Below are 18,160 nucleotides of genomic sequence, written 5' to 3' on the forward strand. Positions count from 1 at the left end.
ACCATGTTGGCCAGGCTGGTCTCGAACTCCTGATCTCAGGTGATCTGCCCACCTTGACCTCCCAAAGTGTTGGGATTACAGTCATGAGCCACCATGGCCCGCTGATGTGTGTGTTTAAAAAAAAAAGCTTGGTGAGCTGAGTGTGGTGGCATGTGCCTGTAGTCCCAGCTACTTGAGAGGTTGAGTCAGGAGGATCATTTGAGCCCAGGAGCTCAAGGCTGCAGTGAGCTATGACCTTACCACTGCACTCTAGCTGGGTGACAGAGAGAGACCCTGTTTCAAAAAAAATATTTTGTTGATGACATAGTATAATTTCTTTCAATTCGCTTTTCTCATTTAACAATAGGACTTTGAAAACTCATCATGTTGGTAGAAATTTCACCCTCATTCTTTTAAACTGTTGCATAGTAGTCTGTAGTTTATTTAACCATTTCCCTGTTGATGGACATGTAAGCTATTTCTAATTTACTGTTGTTATTTTTAGAACAGCAATGGACAAGACAGCCTCTTTTTGATGGTGAAAATAGCATCATTGTTAGAGAGGAGAATGGAAAGTCCGTCAGAGATTGATAAATTAAATACGTTGTTCAGCCAGGTGGGTAGCTCACGCCTGTAATCCCAGCACTTTGGGAGGCAGAGGCGGGAGGATTACTTGAGGTCAGGAGTTCGAGACCAGCCTGGACAACATAGTGAAAGCCCATCGCTAACTAAAAATACAAAAATTAGCCTGGCGTGGTGGCATAAGCCTGTAATCCCAGCTTCTTGGGAGGCTGAGGCAGGAGAATCACTTGAACCTGGTAGGTGGAGGTTGCAGTGAGCTGAGATTGCACCACTGCACTCCAGCCTGGGCAGTGCAGTGGGACTCTGCCTCAAAAAATAAAAATAAAAATAAAAATAAAATACATTGTTTAAATTGTATAGCCTGAGGCCATTGCTGATGCCTCTCTTTGAGCTATACCATTTCCCCCTGAGATGCTCAAAATAAGTCTTTGCAAGTGTTTTTTTTTTTGTTTGTTTTTGTTTTTCCTTTTTTTTGGTTACAGGACACCTTGGCTTTTCAGGGATAAATAGAAAGAATTTTTTTTTTTTCAATCCCAGGAGTGTGAAAGCCTTCAGCAAGAAGAATAATGTGGTCCCAGTTTGGAAAATTACCTGGGACTCTTCACCCCCTCACCCTATCCTTCAGGTTTCTTCCTGGCTGCTCACTGATGTCCTGACCCAGTCCTGGCTCCTTGTCTCTTCTCTGCTAGTGCCCTATGCTCCAAAATTCCTCTTTACTTTAATCCTTCCTGGGAGAAACCAATATGATTAAGTTAGTGACAATGATCAATACTTCTCTAACCATCATAAGGAAGGTCTGTACTTTGAACACTGTGTATTAAATTAATGATTCTCTATATCCATCTATACATGCATTCAACAAATATTTAATGACATCTAACATCTCCCCGGGCTAGGCCCTGGGGATGCAAAGATGCAGGACAGCCCATGATGTTATGAGTGGTATCCTAGAGGGTATTACAAATGGAAATAAAGACATTCAGGTACGTGCTGGGAGTGACAGTCATATTTGGGGTGGTATGAGAGGAGTATATTGTAAAAAGAAACCATTTCAGGATCTACCCAAAGAAATATTTATTTACTTGAGACAGAGTCTTGCTCTGTTGTCCAGGCTGGAGTACAGTGGCGAGATCATGGCTCACTGCAGCCTCGACCTCTGGGCTCAAGCAATCTACTCACTTCAGCCTCCCAAGTAGCTGGTATTACAGAAGCAAGTCACCCATGCCCTGCTAATTTAAAATTTTTTTTGTAGAGCCAGGTTCTCCCTACGTTGTCCAGGCTGGTCTTAAACTCCTGGGCTCAAGAGATCCTCCTGACTTGGCCTCCCAAAGCGCTGAGATTACAGTGTGTTAAGTGAGTCTCCTGAAGGCAGCAGATAGTTGGTTGGTGAGTTCTTATCCATTCTGCAGTTATGTATCATTTAAGTGGAGCATTTAGGCCATTTACATTCAATGATAGCATTGAGATGGAGGTACCATTCTGTTCATTGTGCTATTTGTTGCTTGTGTACCTTGGTTTTTTTGTTTTTTGTTTTTGATTTTTAAGTTGTATTTTTCTTTTATAGGTTCTGTGTGATTTATGCTTTAAAGAGATTATGTTTTGATGTGTTTCCAGAATTTGTTTCAAGATTTAGAGCTCCTTTTAGCAGTTCTTATAGTGGTGGCTTGATAATAGTGAATTCTCTCAGCATTTGTTTATCTGAAAAAGACTGTTATCTTTCCTTCATATATGATGCTTAGTTTCACTGGATACAAAAATAACATGGTCATCCTGTAGGCTATCACTTAACATGTAAGGACTCACATAAACTTAAAGTAAAGGGGTGGAAAATGGCATTTCATGCAAAGGGACACCAAAAGTGAGCAGGAGTAGCTATTCTTATATCAGACAAAACAAATTTTAAAGCAACAGCAGTTAAAAGAGACAAAGAGGGATATTATATAATGGGAAAAGGCCTTGTCCAACAGGAAAATAGCACAATCCTAAACATATGTACACCTAACACTGGAGATCCCAAATTTGTAAAACAATTACTAATAGAACTAAGAAATGAGATAGACAGCAACACAATAATAGTGGGGGACTTCAATACTCCAATGATAGCACTACGCAGGTCATCAAGACAGAAAGTCAACAAAGAAACAATAGATTTAAAATATGCCTTGGAAAAAATGGACTTATCAGGTATATACGGAACACCAGCAACTGCAGAATACACATTCTATTCAACAGCACATAGAACTTTCTCCATGATAGGCCACAAAACGAGCCTCAATAAATTTAAGAAAATTGAAATTATATCAAGCGCTCTCTCAGACCACAGTGGAATAAAACTGGAAATGAACTCCAAAAGGAACTTTCAAAATTATGCAAATACATGGAAATTAAATAACCTGCTCCTAAATGATCATTGGGTCAAAAATAATATCAAAATGGAAATCAAAAAATTCTTCAGACTGAACAATAATGACACAACCTATCAAAACCTCTGGGATACAGCAAAGGTAGTGCTAAGAGGAAAGTTCATAGCCCTAAATGCCTACATCAAAAAGATTTAAAGAGCACAAACTGACATTCTAAGCTTACACCTCAAGGAACTAGAGAAACAAGAACAAACCAAACCCAGCAGAAGAAATCAAGAAGGTCCAAGGTCCAAGGCCCAAGAAAAAAGGACCAAGATCAGAGCAGAACTAAATGAAATTGAAAAAAAATATATAAAAGATAAGTGAAACAAAAAGCTGGTTCTTTGAAAAGATAAATAAAATGGATAGACCATTAGCAAGATTAACCAAGAAAAGAAGAGAGAAAATCCAAAGAATCTCATTAAGAAACGAAACAGGAGATATTACAACTGACACCACTAAAATACAAAAGATCATTCAAGGCTACTGTGAACACCTTCATGCACATAAACTAGAAAGCCTAGAAGAGATGGATAAATTCCTGGAAAATACAACCTCCTAGCTTAAATCAGGAAGAATTAGATACCCTGAACTGACCAATAACAAGCAGCGAGATCATCTCAATAGATGTAGAAAAAGCATTAGACAAAATCCAGCATCGCTTTATGATTAAAACTCCCAGCAAAATTGGCATACAAGGGACATACCTCAATGTAATAAAAGCCATCTATGAGAAATTCACAGCCAACATAATACTGAAAGGGGAAAAGTTGAAAGCATTCCCTCTGAGAACTGGAACAAGACAAGAATGCCCACTCTCACCACTTCTCTTCAACATAGTATTGGAAGTCCTAGCCAGAGCAATCAGACAAGAGAAAGAAATAAAGGGCATCCAAATCAGTAAAGAGGAAGTCAAACTGTCACTCTTTGCTGGCGATATGATTGTTTACCTCGAAAGCCCTAAAGACTCCTCCAGAAAGCTCATATAACTGATAAAAGCATTCAGCAAAGTTTCTGGATACAAGATAAATGTACACAAATCAGTAGCTCTTCTATATACCAACAGCACCTAAGTGAAGAATCAAATCAAGAACTCAATCCCTGGCCAGGCACAGTGGCTCACGCCTGTAGTCCTAGCAATTTGGGAGGCCAAGGCGGGTGGATTGCCTGAGCTCAGGAGTTCGAGACCAGCCTGGGCAACACGGTGAAACCCCGTCTCTAGTAAAATACAAAAAATTAGCCAGGCATGGTGGCAGGTGCCTGTAATCCCAGCTACTTGGGAGGCTGAGGCAGGAGAATTGCTTGAACCCGGGAGGTGGAGGTTGCAGTGAGCCGAGATCACACCACTGCACTCCAGCCTGGGTGACAGAGCAAGACTCTGTCTCAAAAAATAAAATAAAATAAAATAAAATAAAATAAAATAAAATAAAATAAAATAAAATAACTCAATCCCTTTTACAATAGCTGCAAAAAAAATAAAATACTTAGGAATATACCTAACCAAGGAGGTGAAAGACCTCTACAAAGAAAACTATAAAACACTGCTGAAAGAAATCATAGATGACACAAACAAATGGAAACACATCTCATGCTCATGGATGGGTAGAATCAATATTGTGAAAATGACCATACTGTCAAAAACAATCTACAAATTCAACCCAATCCCCATCAAAATACCACCATCATTCTTCACAGAATTAGAAAAAACATTCTAAAATTCATATGGAACCAAAAAAGACCCCACATAGCCAAAGCAAGACTAAGCAAAAAGAACAAATCTGGAGGCATCACACTACCTGATTTCAAACTATACTATAAGGCCATAGTCACCAAAACAGCATGGTACTGGTATAAAGGTAGACATAGAGACCAATGGAACAGAATAGAGAACCCAGAAATAAACCCAAATACTTACAGCCAACTGATCTTCAATAAAGCAAACAAAAACATAAAGTGGGGGAAATGACACTGTTTTCAACAAATGGTGCTGGGATAATTGGCTAGCCACATGTAGGAGAATGAAACTGGATCCTTATCACTCACCTTACACAAAGATCAACTCAAGATGGATTAAGGACTTTAATCTAAGACCTGAAACTATAAAAATTTAGAAGTTAACGTTGGAAAAACCCTTCTAGACATTGGCTTAGGCAAGGATTTCATGACCAAGAACCCAAAAGCAAATGCAGTAAAAACAAAGGTAAATAGCTGGGACTTAATTAAACTAAAGAGCTTTTGCACAGCAAAAGGAACAGTCAGCAGAGTAAACAGACAACCCACAGAGTCGGAGAAGATCTTCACAATCTATACATCTGACAAAGGACTAATATCCAGAATCTACAACAAACTCAAACAAATCAGTAAGAAAAAAACACAATCCCATCAAGAATTGGGCTAAGGACATGAATAGACAATTCTCGAAAGAAGATATAGAAATGGCCAACAAACTTATGAAAAAATGCTCAGCATCACTAACGGTCAGGGAAATGCACATCAAAACCACAATGTGATACTACCTTACTTCTGCAAGAATGGCCATAATCAAAAAATAAAAAACAGTAGATATTGGTGTGAACGCAGTGATTAGGGAACACTTCTACACTGCTGGTGGGAATGTAAACTATTACAGCCACTATAGAAAACAGTGTGGAGATTCGTTAAATAACTAAAAGTAGAACTACCATTTGATCCAGCAATTCCACTACTGGGTATCTATCCATAGAAAAAGAAGTAATTATACGAAAAAGATACTTGCACACGGATGTTTATAACAGCACAATTCGCAATAGCAAAATTGTGGAACCAACCCAAACGCCCATCAATCTACAAGTGGATAAAGAAACTGATATATATATATATATATATGAATACTACTCAGCCATAAAAAGGAATTTGCAGCAACCTGGATGAGAGTGAAGACTATTATTCTAAGTGAAGTAACTCAGGAATGGAAAACTAAACATCATATGTTCTCTCTGATATGTGGGAGCTAAGCTGTGAGAATGCAAAGTCATAAGGATGATACGATGGACTTTGGGGACTTTGAGGGAAAGGTGGAAGCGGGTTGAGGGATAAAAGACTACAAATAGGGTGCAGTATATACTGCTTGGGTGGTGGGTGCACCAAAATCTCACAAATCACCACTAAATAACTTACTTATGTAACCAAATACCACCTGTACTCCAATAACCAATGGAAAAAAAAAAGCCTATAGGATCGCTTGAGGCCAGGAGTTTGAGACCAGTCTGGGCAACATAGAGAGACCCTGGCTCTACAAAAAATAACAACAAGAAAAAGTTGGTCAGATGTGGTGGCATGCACCTGTAGTCCCAGCTATTTGGGAGGCTGAGACAGTAGTATTGGTTGAACCCAGGAGTTTGAGGCTGTAGTGACCTACGATTGTGTCACTGCACTCCAGCCTAAGTGACAGAGCAAGATCCTGTCTGAAAAATTAAATTAAACTATATTATTATTATTTGAGACAGAGTTTCACTCTTGTTGCTCGGGCTGGAGTGCAATGGCACAATCTCGGCTCACTGCAACCTCTGCCTCCCGGGTTCAAGTGAATTGCCTGCCTCAGCCTCCCAAGTAACTGGGATTACAGGCATGTGCCACCATGCGCAGTTAATTTTTTTTTTGTATTTAGTAGAGATGGGGTTTCACCATATTAGTCAGGCTGGTCTCAAACTCCTGACCTCAGGTGATCCACCCTCCTCCGCCTCCCAAAGTTCTGGGATTACAGGTGTGAGCCACTGCACCCAGCCAAATTAAACTAAATTAAAAAGACCACTCTAAGTTAAAACTTAGTGAAAAGGTAAAAGTCCATTTAAAGATATTCCAAAATGGAACATACACTCCTCTGCCACACGCTCTGCTCCTAAGGTTTTTCCCTCTACCCTGCTCCTTGTTTCTCATGGCCTGTCCTGGCCGTGGATGATTCCTTTGCCCCTTCTCACCTCACAGTATAGCTTCTTCTCATTTCAGGCAAGGAACAAATGTGGCACATCAGAGGCAGGCGGTCCAGAGCCCATGGTATAAAACATCATGTAATGAAATCTCAAATGTCAAATCTCATCTGTGAGATAAGTTACCATGCAAAGCAGGATATGAGTACAGAACTGGCACCTTCTTCTCTACTGCAGCATTTCATAAAGTCATGTATGGAATATCTTTAATAATAAATTATGCAATGTAGAATTATAGTAACCTAAAATATTTTGAAATCGATTTCTGCTTCCTTCCCTCTCACATTGACCAGACAAGCCTGGCATCTATCCAAAAAGGATTTTTAATTAGTGAGTCATTAGGCTGTGTAAAAAGAGCTAACCTTGTGTAAAGGTTCTCCCTTTCACAAAACAAAGAGGCTTCAATGACCAAAACTCATTAAAGTGAAGATTAAACATTTTAACACGAAGAGTGCCCTAATTCGGCAAATTTTATTTATTTCCAAATGTAGTGCTACCGACAATGAAGGCAATTCGAAAAGTCATAACCCAAGACAACTATTGTGCAGGGCCTTTGGAGTTCCCTGTAAATTTTCTCCGGTGACCTTAGAGCCCACGCTGGGCCACATAGCCAAATATTTGTATTAGGTGTTCCTGTGTTTAGCACACTAATTAAAAAGATGGAATTCTTTGATTCTATCTCAAATCATTTTACTTCTAATCTCTTTCTGGAAAAGCCTGCTGAATAAATGGAACTAAGAGTAGGCTTTCTGAAAAGAGGCTTTACTGTGTTGCAATAAATCCAGGGACTTAGGACATTAATGTACTTGAAGTGCTCTTAATGTGTCAATGGTGCGGAGCATCCTTAGAGTCCTATTTCAGAGACCTTTACCTTGAAGGTTATAAATTCTTTGAGAAATTACTATAATGGGGACAAGCTTTACCAAAGGAAACATCGAGTTCAAACATAGCTAAATGCACTGGCCAGAAGGGCAGGGTTAAGGACAGGTGAGGAAGCCAGGACACTTTGAGGCATTGACACAAAAAAACTTGTTTGCAGTGAGGTCACATGACTGGCCCTGAAATCTACACCGAGGAAACCAAAACACCATTTTAAATCTCTCCATTGACCCTAAAATAATATATTTCTCTTCCTTCTTTCTGTTTACAGTTTAGGAGTGGGAGGGGCCTTAGAGAGCACCTGTCTGAAGGGTAGGCTGCGGACCGCCTGCATCATAATCACCTGGAGGAATTATACAAAATGAACATTTCCAGTCCCAAGCCCATTCCTATGGAACCAGAATTCTTGGTACTGGTGGTGGTGGGGGGGTGGCAGTTTAGGGAACTTAGAATCTACATTTTTACAATTTTTAAAATAGTTATTTATTTTTTAAAAGCAATAATAAAATCATTATGTTAATGCACATTGCATATCATATGAAGAAAAAATTATATCATCCCAAATAACAAATAATGTAATTTAAAGTCTTCTAGCAGCCACATTTTAAAAAGTGGATATTATTTTACATTTTGGCTATCATTTTATCATTTCATATAGTGGTATCACTTTACATTTTTGCAAATCTCTTTAATATCTTATAATATTAACATTAACAGAGGACAGCTGGGCTCTTTTCTGCTTCTGCATTGCATCTGTTATGTTGTTTGGTCGAAGTCTGACCTCATATAGATATGTAGTTGAAAACAAAGGAGGGGTATTTTAATAGCATTTTCAGATCGTTGTGAATTTTTTTCTTTGCAATTTTACCAAAACTATATAAATAGCAATTTCTTAAAGGATAATTACAATGTCAAATCTGAAATCATATAATTGATTATATCATTGCCTATATCATTATTATATTATTACATTAAAATATATTATCTACTAGGAATCTGAATTTTTGTTAACCAGCTACTTAGTGTGATGCTTATACAGACTATAGTTTGAGAACCATCAAATCTAATTCAGTCCTTTTGTTACACAGAGATAAACTGAGGTCCCATGAATGTATCTTTTCTTCACTTAGTCCAAAGGCCTTTCCTTTTTTGATACTTGTTAGTGAGTAATAAAGTGCTAGAAACATAATGGGGACCTGTACATTTCTCTAAATTCCTCTGTAAATTCTTTGGGTCCAGTAGGCCTATTCCAAAGAAGAAAATGGGGAGAAAGGGGAGAAAGGTTAACCTTTCCCATTTTCCCCATTCTGGATATGTAATCTTTTTCCCCATTGGGTATCTGGATAGGATAACCTTTCTCCCCATTATTCAGTGGCCAAGATATTCAGGGAACTCAATAGGAGACAGAAGCCAAACCAGAAAGCAAATGACTTTCTTTATATAAAGAGGCAAACCTGGGTCTTCACAACTTTGTAATTGCTTTAGTTTTCACAGATTCCTGATACATTAGACCAGAGTGAGATGTTGGTGTCTTTGATCAAATCATGACCCCTCTCAAAATGTGTGCAAACATTCATATTTATGCCAGTATTTCTTTATGTAGTTTTACTAGAGCTTTCTTTCCTCCCCTAGACCAAGGTGAAAAAGATTTTTAAAATTGGGTCTCCCCTGAAGTAAAGATGCATTCCTCAGGAGGGGGAGGGAGAAGAGCGCTCATGTTGCATCCTCCCAAAACAGAGACCAGTAGCTGACACCCAATATCCGTTCTCACTTTCTACCATAACAGAATTTGCAGCTATGCACATGGCCCCAGAATTAAAACTACATTTCCCAGCATCCCTTGCAGCTAAATGTTACTTAGTCTAGCCAAAGGGATGTAAGTTGAAACGCCAGATGGCATTTCTGGAAACCTTCCTTAAGAGGTAACTGGTGTTTGCTCCTCACAGTTTCTTATTTCCTTGCTCCTGGAGAGACCCGACGGGCGCTTCATCATGGGCCATGAGAACAAGGCCTAACTAAGTGTAGGGTCCTTGGAATGGTGAGCAGAAAGTTGGAAGGAGCCCGGGACCGTGAGGACTTTATAGAGTAGGGCTAGCATCTCAGTCTGGGCTTACTTTTTTGATTGTTACATGAGAAATAAACATCATTCTAGCTTGTTTGAGCCGCTGTTATTCTGGGTCTCTATTACTTGCAGCTAGCTCTAACTTCACAGACACCTCCTTTTGTATGGGAGAAAAGGATAACTAGTTGTAGAATCCTCATAGGCTGCCAGTTGTCCTATGACGTCACCACCTATAAGAGCTCTGCAGTGTGCAGCAACAATGAAACAGTGGTGCGTGCCTAGGGAGTCTCTGGGGAGCCTGGCATCTCCCAACTGCCCATGGGACAGGTGGGCTTGCTTGGCATCCTGGGCATGCATGGTGTTTCCAACTAGATGGAGGACAGGAACCTCACTCGGCTTGATTCCTTGGCTCTGCCCTCCCCTAGGTGACCTGGGTGGGTGTAGCTTCATTGAACCTGGAGGATCACATTAGGAATGGACAGTACGTGTCAATTTGTCTCTGTAGATGGGTGTTTAATTGTACTAGAGATTCATTTTTAACACTTTAGCTTTAACATGTTTGTATTTGTGTGTTGTAGTGCACTTTCTAATCGATTTATATTTCTCTTAATGTTTCACTAATTTTTACCTGTTTTAGCTTTGATATAATTTTATTCTTTTACATCTGAGTTTTTGGTTTTTAATCTGGTTTATTCTTAGCTATTTTAATTTATTTGCACTGTTATTATTTTCCACTTTTATCTTACTATTTTATTATTTCATGTTTCATTCCTTTAATCTTTTGATTAGATTTTTAAAAATCTACTTCTACTTTCTTTTTACTTATCTTTTTTAAATTTTTAATTTTTTTTGAGACAGAGTCCTCCTACCTCAGCCCCCTGAGCAGCTAGGACTACAGGCACTCATCGCCATGTCTAGCTTATTTTAAAAGGTTTTATTTATTTATTTTTGAGACTCACTGTCGCCCAGGCTGGAGCACAGTGGCACAATCTCAGCTCATTGCAACCTCTGCCTCCTGGGTTCAAGCGATTCTCCTGCCTCAACCTTCCGAGTAGCTGGGATTAAAAGCATGTGCCACCACACCCAGCTATTTTTTTTTGTATTTTCAGTAGAGACGGGGTTTCCCCATGTTGGTCAGGCTAGTCTCGAACTCCTGACCTCAAATGATCTGCCCACCTCGACCTCCCAAAAGTGCTAGGATTACAGGCATGAGCCACCGAGCCTGGCTTAAAAGTTTTTTTTATAGTGACAGGGTCTCACTGTGTTGCCCAGGCTGGTCTCAAACTCCTGGCCTCAAGTGATCCTCCCACCCACCTCGGCCTCCCAAAGCATTGGGATTATAGGTATGAGCCACAGTATCTTTTTATTTATCTTAATGTTACTAACATTTTCTTGGCATCCAGTTTTAAAAATTTTATTGTTACTTTAGCTTGTGGTCTTTTGATTCTTGTGGTTTTAGTTCAATCTTTTTATTTTTTTTATTTTTTTTGAGACAGAGTCTCACTCTGTCACCCAGGCTGGAGTGCAGTGGCGTGATCTCGGCTCAGTGAAACTTCCGCCTCCTGGGTTCAAGTGATTCTCCTGCCTCAGCCTACCGAGTAGCTGGGATTACAAGCACGTGCCACCACGCCCAGCTAATTTTTGTATTTTTAGTAGAGACAGGGCTTCACCATGTTGGTCAGGCTGGTCTCGAACTCCTTACCTTGTGATCTACCCACCTCATCCTCCCAAAGTGCTGGGATTACAGGCATGAGCCACTGGGGCCAGCCTCAATATTTTTTTCTTCAAAGTTTTTTCTTGGCTGGTTGTGGTGACTCATGCCTGTAATCCCAGCACTTTGGGGGCAAGGCAGGAAGATTGGTTGAGCCCAGGAGTTCGAGACCAGCCCGGGCAACATAGCAAGACACTGTCTCTAAAAAAAAAAAAAAAAAAAAAATATATATATATATATATACACACATATATATAAAGTTTCTTTCTTAAATTTTTTATTTAACCTTTTCAATATTAATTTGTTTTATTCTTTAATATTAATGTGTCATAATTTTCTCCTTTAAATTTTGGGCTTCTGGCTTTCTTTCTTTTTTTTTTTTTGAGACAGAGTCTCACTCTGTTGCCCAGGCTGGAGTGCAGTGGCGCAATCTTGGCTCACTGCAACCTCTGCCTTCTAGGTTCAAGTGATTCTCCTGACTCAGCCTCCCAAGTAGCTGGGATTACATGTGCCTGCCACTGCGCCTGGCTAATTTTTGTAGTTTTTAGTAGAGACGGAGTTTCACCATCTTGACCAGGCTGGTCTTGAACTCCTGACCTCGTGATGCACCCGCCTCGGCCTCCCAAAGTGCTGGGATTACAGGTGTGAGCCACTGCGCCTGGCCCTGGCTTTATTTCTTAACTTTAGTAATCCCATTTCTTTTATGCTTATTTTTAATTTCCTATTCATAACTCCTGAATTAATTTTTATTCTTGATCTATTTGTTTTAATGGTAAGTAGAAAGTATGGCTACAAATGTGAAGCCATGGTATTCTAAATCCTCATTCTCTAACTTGCTTCTTCAACTAGGAGTACCTTGGCTGCAGGCTGGGGGATGAAGAAAGGGGAGGAGTCTGTAGTTTCTCTAACGGGTCAAAAGGTACTGGAACTATAGGATAAACATTGCATTTTCTTGAAGGATTCATTTTACTCAAAGTTCTAGGAGAACTTGTATCCTTGATGATCCTTGAAGAAAAGGGAAGTTCTTTTTCTTTTTCTTTCCTTTTTTTTGAAACAGGATCTCATTCTGTTGTCCAGGCTGGATGATCATAGCTCAATGCAGCCTTGAGCTCCTGGGCTCAAGTGATCCTCCTGCCTCAGCCTCCCAAGTAGCTGGGACTGCAGGCATGAGTCACCACACCTGGCTAATTTTTTTATTTTCATTTTTAGAAAGGATGAGGTCTCACTATGTTGCCCAGGTTAGTCTTGAACTCAAAGCAATCCTCCTACCTCGGCCTCCAAAATGATGGGATTACAGGTGTGAGCCACTGCATCCAGCTGATAAATTATTAATATATGGAATCAAAATGCAGTGTCAACTTTAAAAATTCACCCCAAGTGTCAAAAATTGGTAGACTCAATGTAGTGACATCTCCACCATACACCAATGAGAAAAAGAAAATCTTCCAGATGACATTTGTGTCCAATAAGTAAACTGAAATGCTTCTGCCTTCTCTTTTCCTCCTCTTTAATCCTCCTTTTAAAATTAAATTCCCGGCCAGGTGTGGTGGCTCACGTCTGTAATCCCAGCACTTTGGGAGGCCAAGGCAGGCGGATCATGAGGTCAGGAGTTGAAGACCAGCCTGACCAACGTGGTGAAACCCCGTCTCTACTAAAAATATGAAAGTTAGCTGCCCGTGGTGGCGCGCGTCTGTAATCCCAGGTACTCAGGAGGCTGAGGCAGGAGAAACGCTTGAACTTGGGAGGCAGAGGCTGCAGTGAGCTGAGATAGCACCACTGCACTACAGCCTGGGTGGGCAACAGAGCAAGACTCCGTCTCAAAATAAATAAATAAATAAATTCCCGCCTTCTTTCAGCCAACCTTTGACAAGCCTTTCTGCTTCCCCTTGATTTGTTAATGCACTATCATTCCATCACAATTGTCCCATGGGGCCCAGTTTCTCATGCCTGGCTCAATTCATAGACAAAAGGGGCCTTAAAACATTGAACTTTCCTTTCATTTTGTGTCATGCTCAGTGTAGCAAGGGATTATGTCTTACCTGGATATTTGTCAGGAGCCTGGCACAACGTCCTGTAGATGCACTGCAGATGTTCAATGAATGCTGAAAAAACAAATGGATGAATGAATGAATGGATGGATGGAGAGATGCTCAACATGTCAGGCCACCGTTGACTTCCTGACCTCCAAATGTAATAGCTTACTCTCAGTTTTCATCATTGCAAACTTTTCTACAACCTAACCTTCTCAACTTTCTCCTCTGTCCCTTATCCATTTCTTAAATATCCTCTCTCCCTTGGCTTTCAAAATTAAATACTATTCTGATATCATCACAACCCCTCCAAATGCTTATCCCTATACTCTTTACTGCTTCTTATTCCTTCTATTCCTTCTACTGGCCTTAATTATGGACGTCCCAGGGCTCAGGCACTGGATTAATTTCTTTATTTTCTGCCTGGTTCTACCCAAACAGTTGTCACAGCTTCAACCCTCACCTCCATGCTGATAACCCCCAAATCCATATCTCTAGCCCTGACCTCTCACCTGAGTTCCTGCCTTTTATCTCTGTCTGTCTACCACTGGAGATTTCTGCCCAGATTTCTCACCACCACATATCCTAAACTCACCTCCTCAAATTCCTCTCTCTGGGAGGTGTGTGTGTGTGTGTGTGTGTGTGTGTGTATTTTACTTGCTTTTGCTACCACTGCAGACAGTTGTGATAATAATAGCTACTGTGTGTCAGATACCTCATATTATTATTAGCTTATTTAATCCTCAGAACAACCCTGCAAGGTAGGAATTATCTTCATTTTTATAGGAAAGGAAACTGAGGCTCAGAGAAGTTTAACAACTTGCCCTGTATCACACAGCTACTATGTGGGATTCAAATTCAAGACTATCTAGCTCCAAAACTCATATTCTTTCCTCCAGATCATATAACTATGAAATTTGAAAATTTGTAGCCAAATTCCTTGAAAGGTGGGGAGCACCAGTGACCTCTATAAATCTTTGGAATTTGGCATGAGCCACATCCCTCCACAGACAATGTTTGCCAAATAACAGGTGGTGATTAAACATGTAGGCTTTGGACTCAAGCAGACCGAGATCAATCCCAGTGCTATTCTTACTCATTTATTTATTTATTTTTGAGATGGAGTCTCTCTCTGTTGCCAGGCTGGAGTGTAGTGGCGTGATCTCGGCTCACTGCAACCTCCGCCTCCCGGGTTCAAGTGATTCTCCTGCCTCAGCCTCCCTAGTAGCTGGGACTACAGGCGCAAGCCACCATGCCCAGCTAATTTTTGTATTTTTAGTAGTGATGGGGTTTCACCATGTTGGCCAGGATGGTCTCAATCTCATGACCTCGTGATCCACCTGCCTTGGGCTCCCAAAGTACTGGGATTACAGGCTTGAGCCACTGCGCACGGCCTGCAGTGCCATTCTTTATATAGAGGTGCAGGATAGTTAGTCTGAGTGTCAGTTTACTCATTTTCAAAATGAGGACACTAACACCTACCTCCCAGGAGTATTGGAAAGGATAAATAAAAGAATATATGTTAATAATCAACCCCAAGTGTCCATCAACTAGTAAGTGGGTAAATAGAATGTTATGCATCCATATGATGGAATACTATTTGGCAATAAAAAGGGGTGAATTCTGCTACATGCTACAACATGGATGAACCTTAAAAACATTTTGCTAAATGAAAGAAGCCAGACACAAAGAAAGCCATATTGTGTTCTATTTTTATGTGAAATGTCCAGAACAGGCAAATCTGTAGAAACAGAAAGATTAGTGGTTGACTAGAGTTACTGGTCAGGGTGGAATGGTAATGTTGGGAAGGGAATAGGGAGTGATTGCTAAAGGGAATGGAGGTTCTTTTTGGGGTGACGAGAGTATTCTAAATTGATTGTACTGTTGGTTGCACAACTCTGTGGATATAGTAAAAAGCATTGACTTGTATACTTTTACTTTATTTATTTATTTTTTTTGAGATAGAGTGTCGCTCTGTTGCCCAGGCTGGAGTGCGATGGCATGATCTCGGCTCACTGCAAGCTCCACCTCCCAGATTCATGCCATTCTCCTGCCTCAGCCTCCCAAGTAGCTGGGACTACAGGTGCACACCACCATGCCTGGCTAATTTTTGTATTTTTAGTAGAGACGGGGTTTCACCACATTGGCCAGGCTGGTCTCAACTCCTGACCTCAGGTGATCTGCCCACCTCGGCCTCCCAAAGTGCTGGGATTACAGGCTTGAGCCACTGCGCCCGGCTGACTTGTATATTTTAACTGAGTGAATTGTTTGGTATATAAATTATATCTCAATAAAAATGTGTTAGAAAAAGAATGTATGTCAAATGCTTAGTTCTCACTGTTCTCCCTCAGTTCTCAGTGTTCTCACTGTTATTACTTTCTCCTCCTTGCCTCGTTTGTCACCAGCCACTGATTGTGGACATTTGCTCCTACTTGCAAGTGCCCTGGCTTTCCCTGAGCTTAATTAAGTGCAGGGATTTTATTTCTTCTTGTTAAACACTTAGTGGACTTGCCTTGTCTCCTTCTGAGGTGCTTGAGGGTTTGGGGGAGGTCTACCTGCTGCTCCTTATTGCTTGACCTTGGTCTTTGCCTGGGCTGTTCTGAATGTGCCCTCCTTCACTGAATCTGTCAAATAATCTTCCTCATCTACCTTTCAGACCTTCCTCAGCTCTTCATCAACGACCACTTGTTAGGTAACAACCCTAAATGAAGCCCCCTAAGCCTCCTGGGTGATACGAGGAGGTTAAACACTCAAGCCCTAGTCCAAAGAGTTCTTTGATTGTGGTTGGAGAAATAGCACATAGATACAAAAACACAACTAAGATGGGTTACAAATCTGTTAAGTGTCAAGTGTGCAATTCTCACTTGGGTGCTATGAGAGTTTAAAGATGTGAGAGATCATTGGTCAAGGAAGTCTTCAAAAAGCATTTCGGGCCAGGCGTGTTGGATCACGTCTGTAATCCCAACACTTTGGGAGGTCAAGGTGGGTGGATCACTTGAGGTCAGGAGTTTGAGACCAGTCTGGCCAACATGGTGAAACCCTGTCTCTGCTAAAAATACAAAAATTAGCCAGGCGTGGTCGCGTGCACCTGCAGTCCCAGCTGCTTGGGAGGCTGAGGCTGGAAAATCGCTTGAACCTGGGAGGCAGAGCTTGCAGTGAGCCAAGATTGCGCCACCGTACTTCAGGCTGGGCAAGAGCGAGACTCCGTCTCAAAAACAAAAACAAAAACAAACAAACAAACAAACAAAATTTTGTTCTTGGGAATGCGTAAGCTTTATATTAAAAGAGGATGGAAGGCAGGCGCAGTGGCTTATGCCTGTAATCCCAGCACTTTGGGAGGCCGAGATAGGCAGATCATCTGAGGTCAGGAGTTTAAGACCAACCTGGCCAACATGGTGAAACCCCGTTGCTACTAAAAATACAAACATTAGCCAGGCTTGGTGATGTGTGCCTGTAATTCCAGCTACTCGGGAGGCTGAGGCAGGAGAATCACTTGAACCCAGGAGGCAGAGGTTGCAGTGAGCCGATATTGCGCCACTGCACTCCAGCCTGGGCAACAAGAGTGAAACTCCATCTTGAAAAAAAAAAAAAAAGAAAGAGGATGGAGTGTGTGAGCAAAAGCACAGATGTGGCTCTTCCTCTTCCTGCTCTATACACTTATTAGTACATATTATATGCTAGACTCTGGGGATATTTTAAAAAAAGAGCAAGATTGAGTCCTGCCCTCTAGGAGCTTACAGATGTAGTGAAGCTAGACACACAAAGAAATTACAAGAAGTCCATGCATATAGTGGAGCGAGTGAGTGAGTTATATGAGGGAGCTTATAAGACGTCACAGAAGAGGTGATCTTTGGACTTTCAGGGTGAAAAGCAGTTTCACATCAGGAAGTGGGAAAGCAGGGTACAGTGAAGGCAAAGGCACAGGCATGGAGGTGCATGCTGTGGAGCCGGGGCAGGTGTTCAAAGATGAGTAGAGCAGAGCTGGGAGCTGAGGCTGTGGAAAAGTGTTGGGGTTTCATTGTAAAGATTTTGTTTTGTGTGTGTTAAACAATATATGTTTTATACTGAGGCAATCAAAGGTGTTGGGGGCACACTTTCCACTTCTTTCAGGCAGAACTGTCTAAACCTCATTCTTTCTTTCTGCTTTCTCTTAAACCCCAGGCCCCTTTCAATGCTTCCTGAAGCAAGGCTTTTTCTTGCCCAGATTAAACTCTGAATGCTGTCAGAGTCATCTCCTGAAGCTGTGCCATGCAGGTCCCCAAGAAAACCACACTTCCTTGACCCTCTTCTGTGTAGCACATGCCTTACTGTGGGGTGGGGAGGGAAGCTTGAAGAGCAACTCCCTTGCAGAAGTCACTAAATTCAGAATCAAAATAATGTTGAGCTCATGGATTTTGCCTCTGGTCAAACACAACACATCTATTGCATGCCTTTCCGAATTTTATTTTGGCTATAGCATTTTAAAATGCAGGCCCAAACTACCCCCCAAATAAGTCCTTATCATGTTCCTAGCATAAATTAGTACACTATCCATAGATATATTTTCTTTC

At 40.9% G+C, this 18,160-nt stretch overlaps 1 protein-coding gene across 12 annotated transcripts in view; it reads left to right on the forward strand.

Annotated features, from left to right (window-relative positions):
* Positions 1-10,131: 10,131 nt before the first annotated feature.
* Positions 10,132-18,160, forward strand: part of EXOC6 (exocyst complex component 6) — a 254,843-nt gene continuing 246,814 nt past the window's right edge. For 4 of the 12 annotated variants that reach the window (XM_054659796.2, XM_063782006.1, XM_024346494.3 and 1 more), the window contains exon 1: positions 10,170-10,350. Coding sequence is in view for 2 of the 12 variants with exons in the window: in XM_054659792.2 (XP_054515767.2) it covers positions 10,344-10,350 (7 nt within the window). In the remaining 10 variants the exon portion in view is untranslated. Of the gene's footprint in view, positions 10,351-18,160 lie in introns of all 12 variants that reach the window. The other 8 variants (XM_063782004.1, XM_063782011.1, XM_054659792.2 and 5 more) reach the window with 7 other exon arrangements.

This window comes from Pan troglodytes, chromosome 8 (genome assembly GCF_028858775.2).
Source record: "Pan troglodytes isolate AG18354 chromosome 8, NHGRI_mPanTro3-v2.0_pri, whole genome shotgun sequence".
Classification (NCBI taxonomy): domain Eukaryota; kingdom Metazoa; phylum Chordata; class Mammalia; order Primates; family Hominidae; genus Pan; species Pan troglodytes.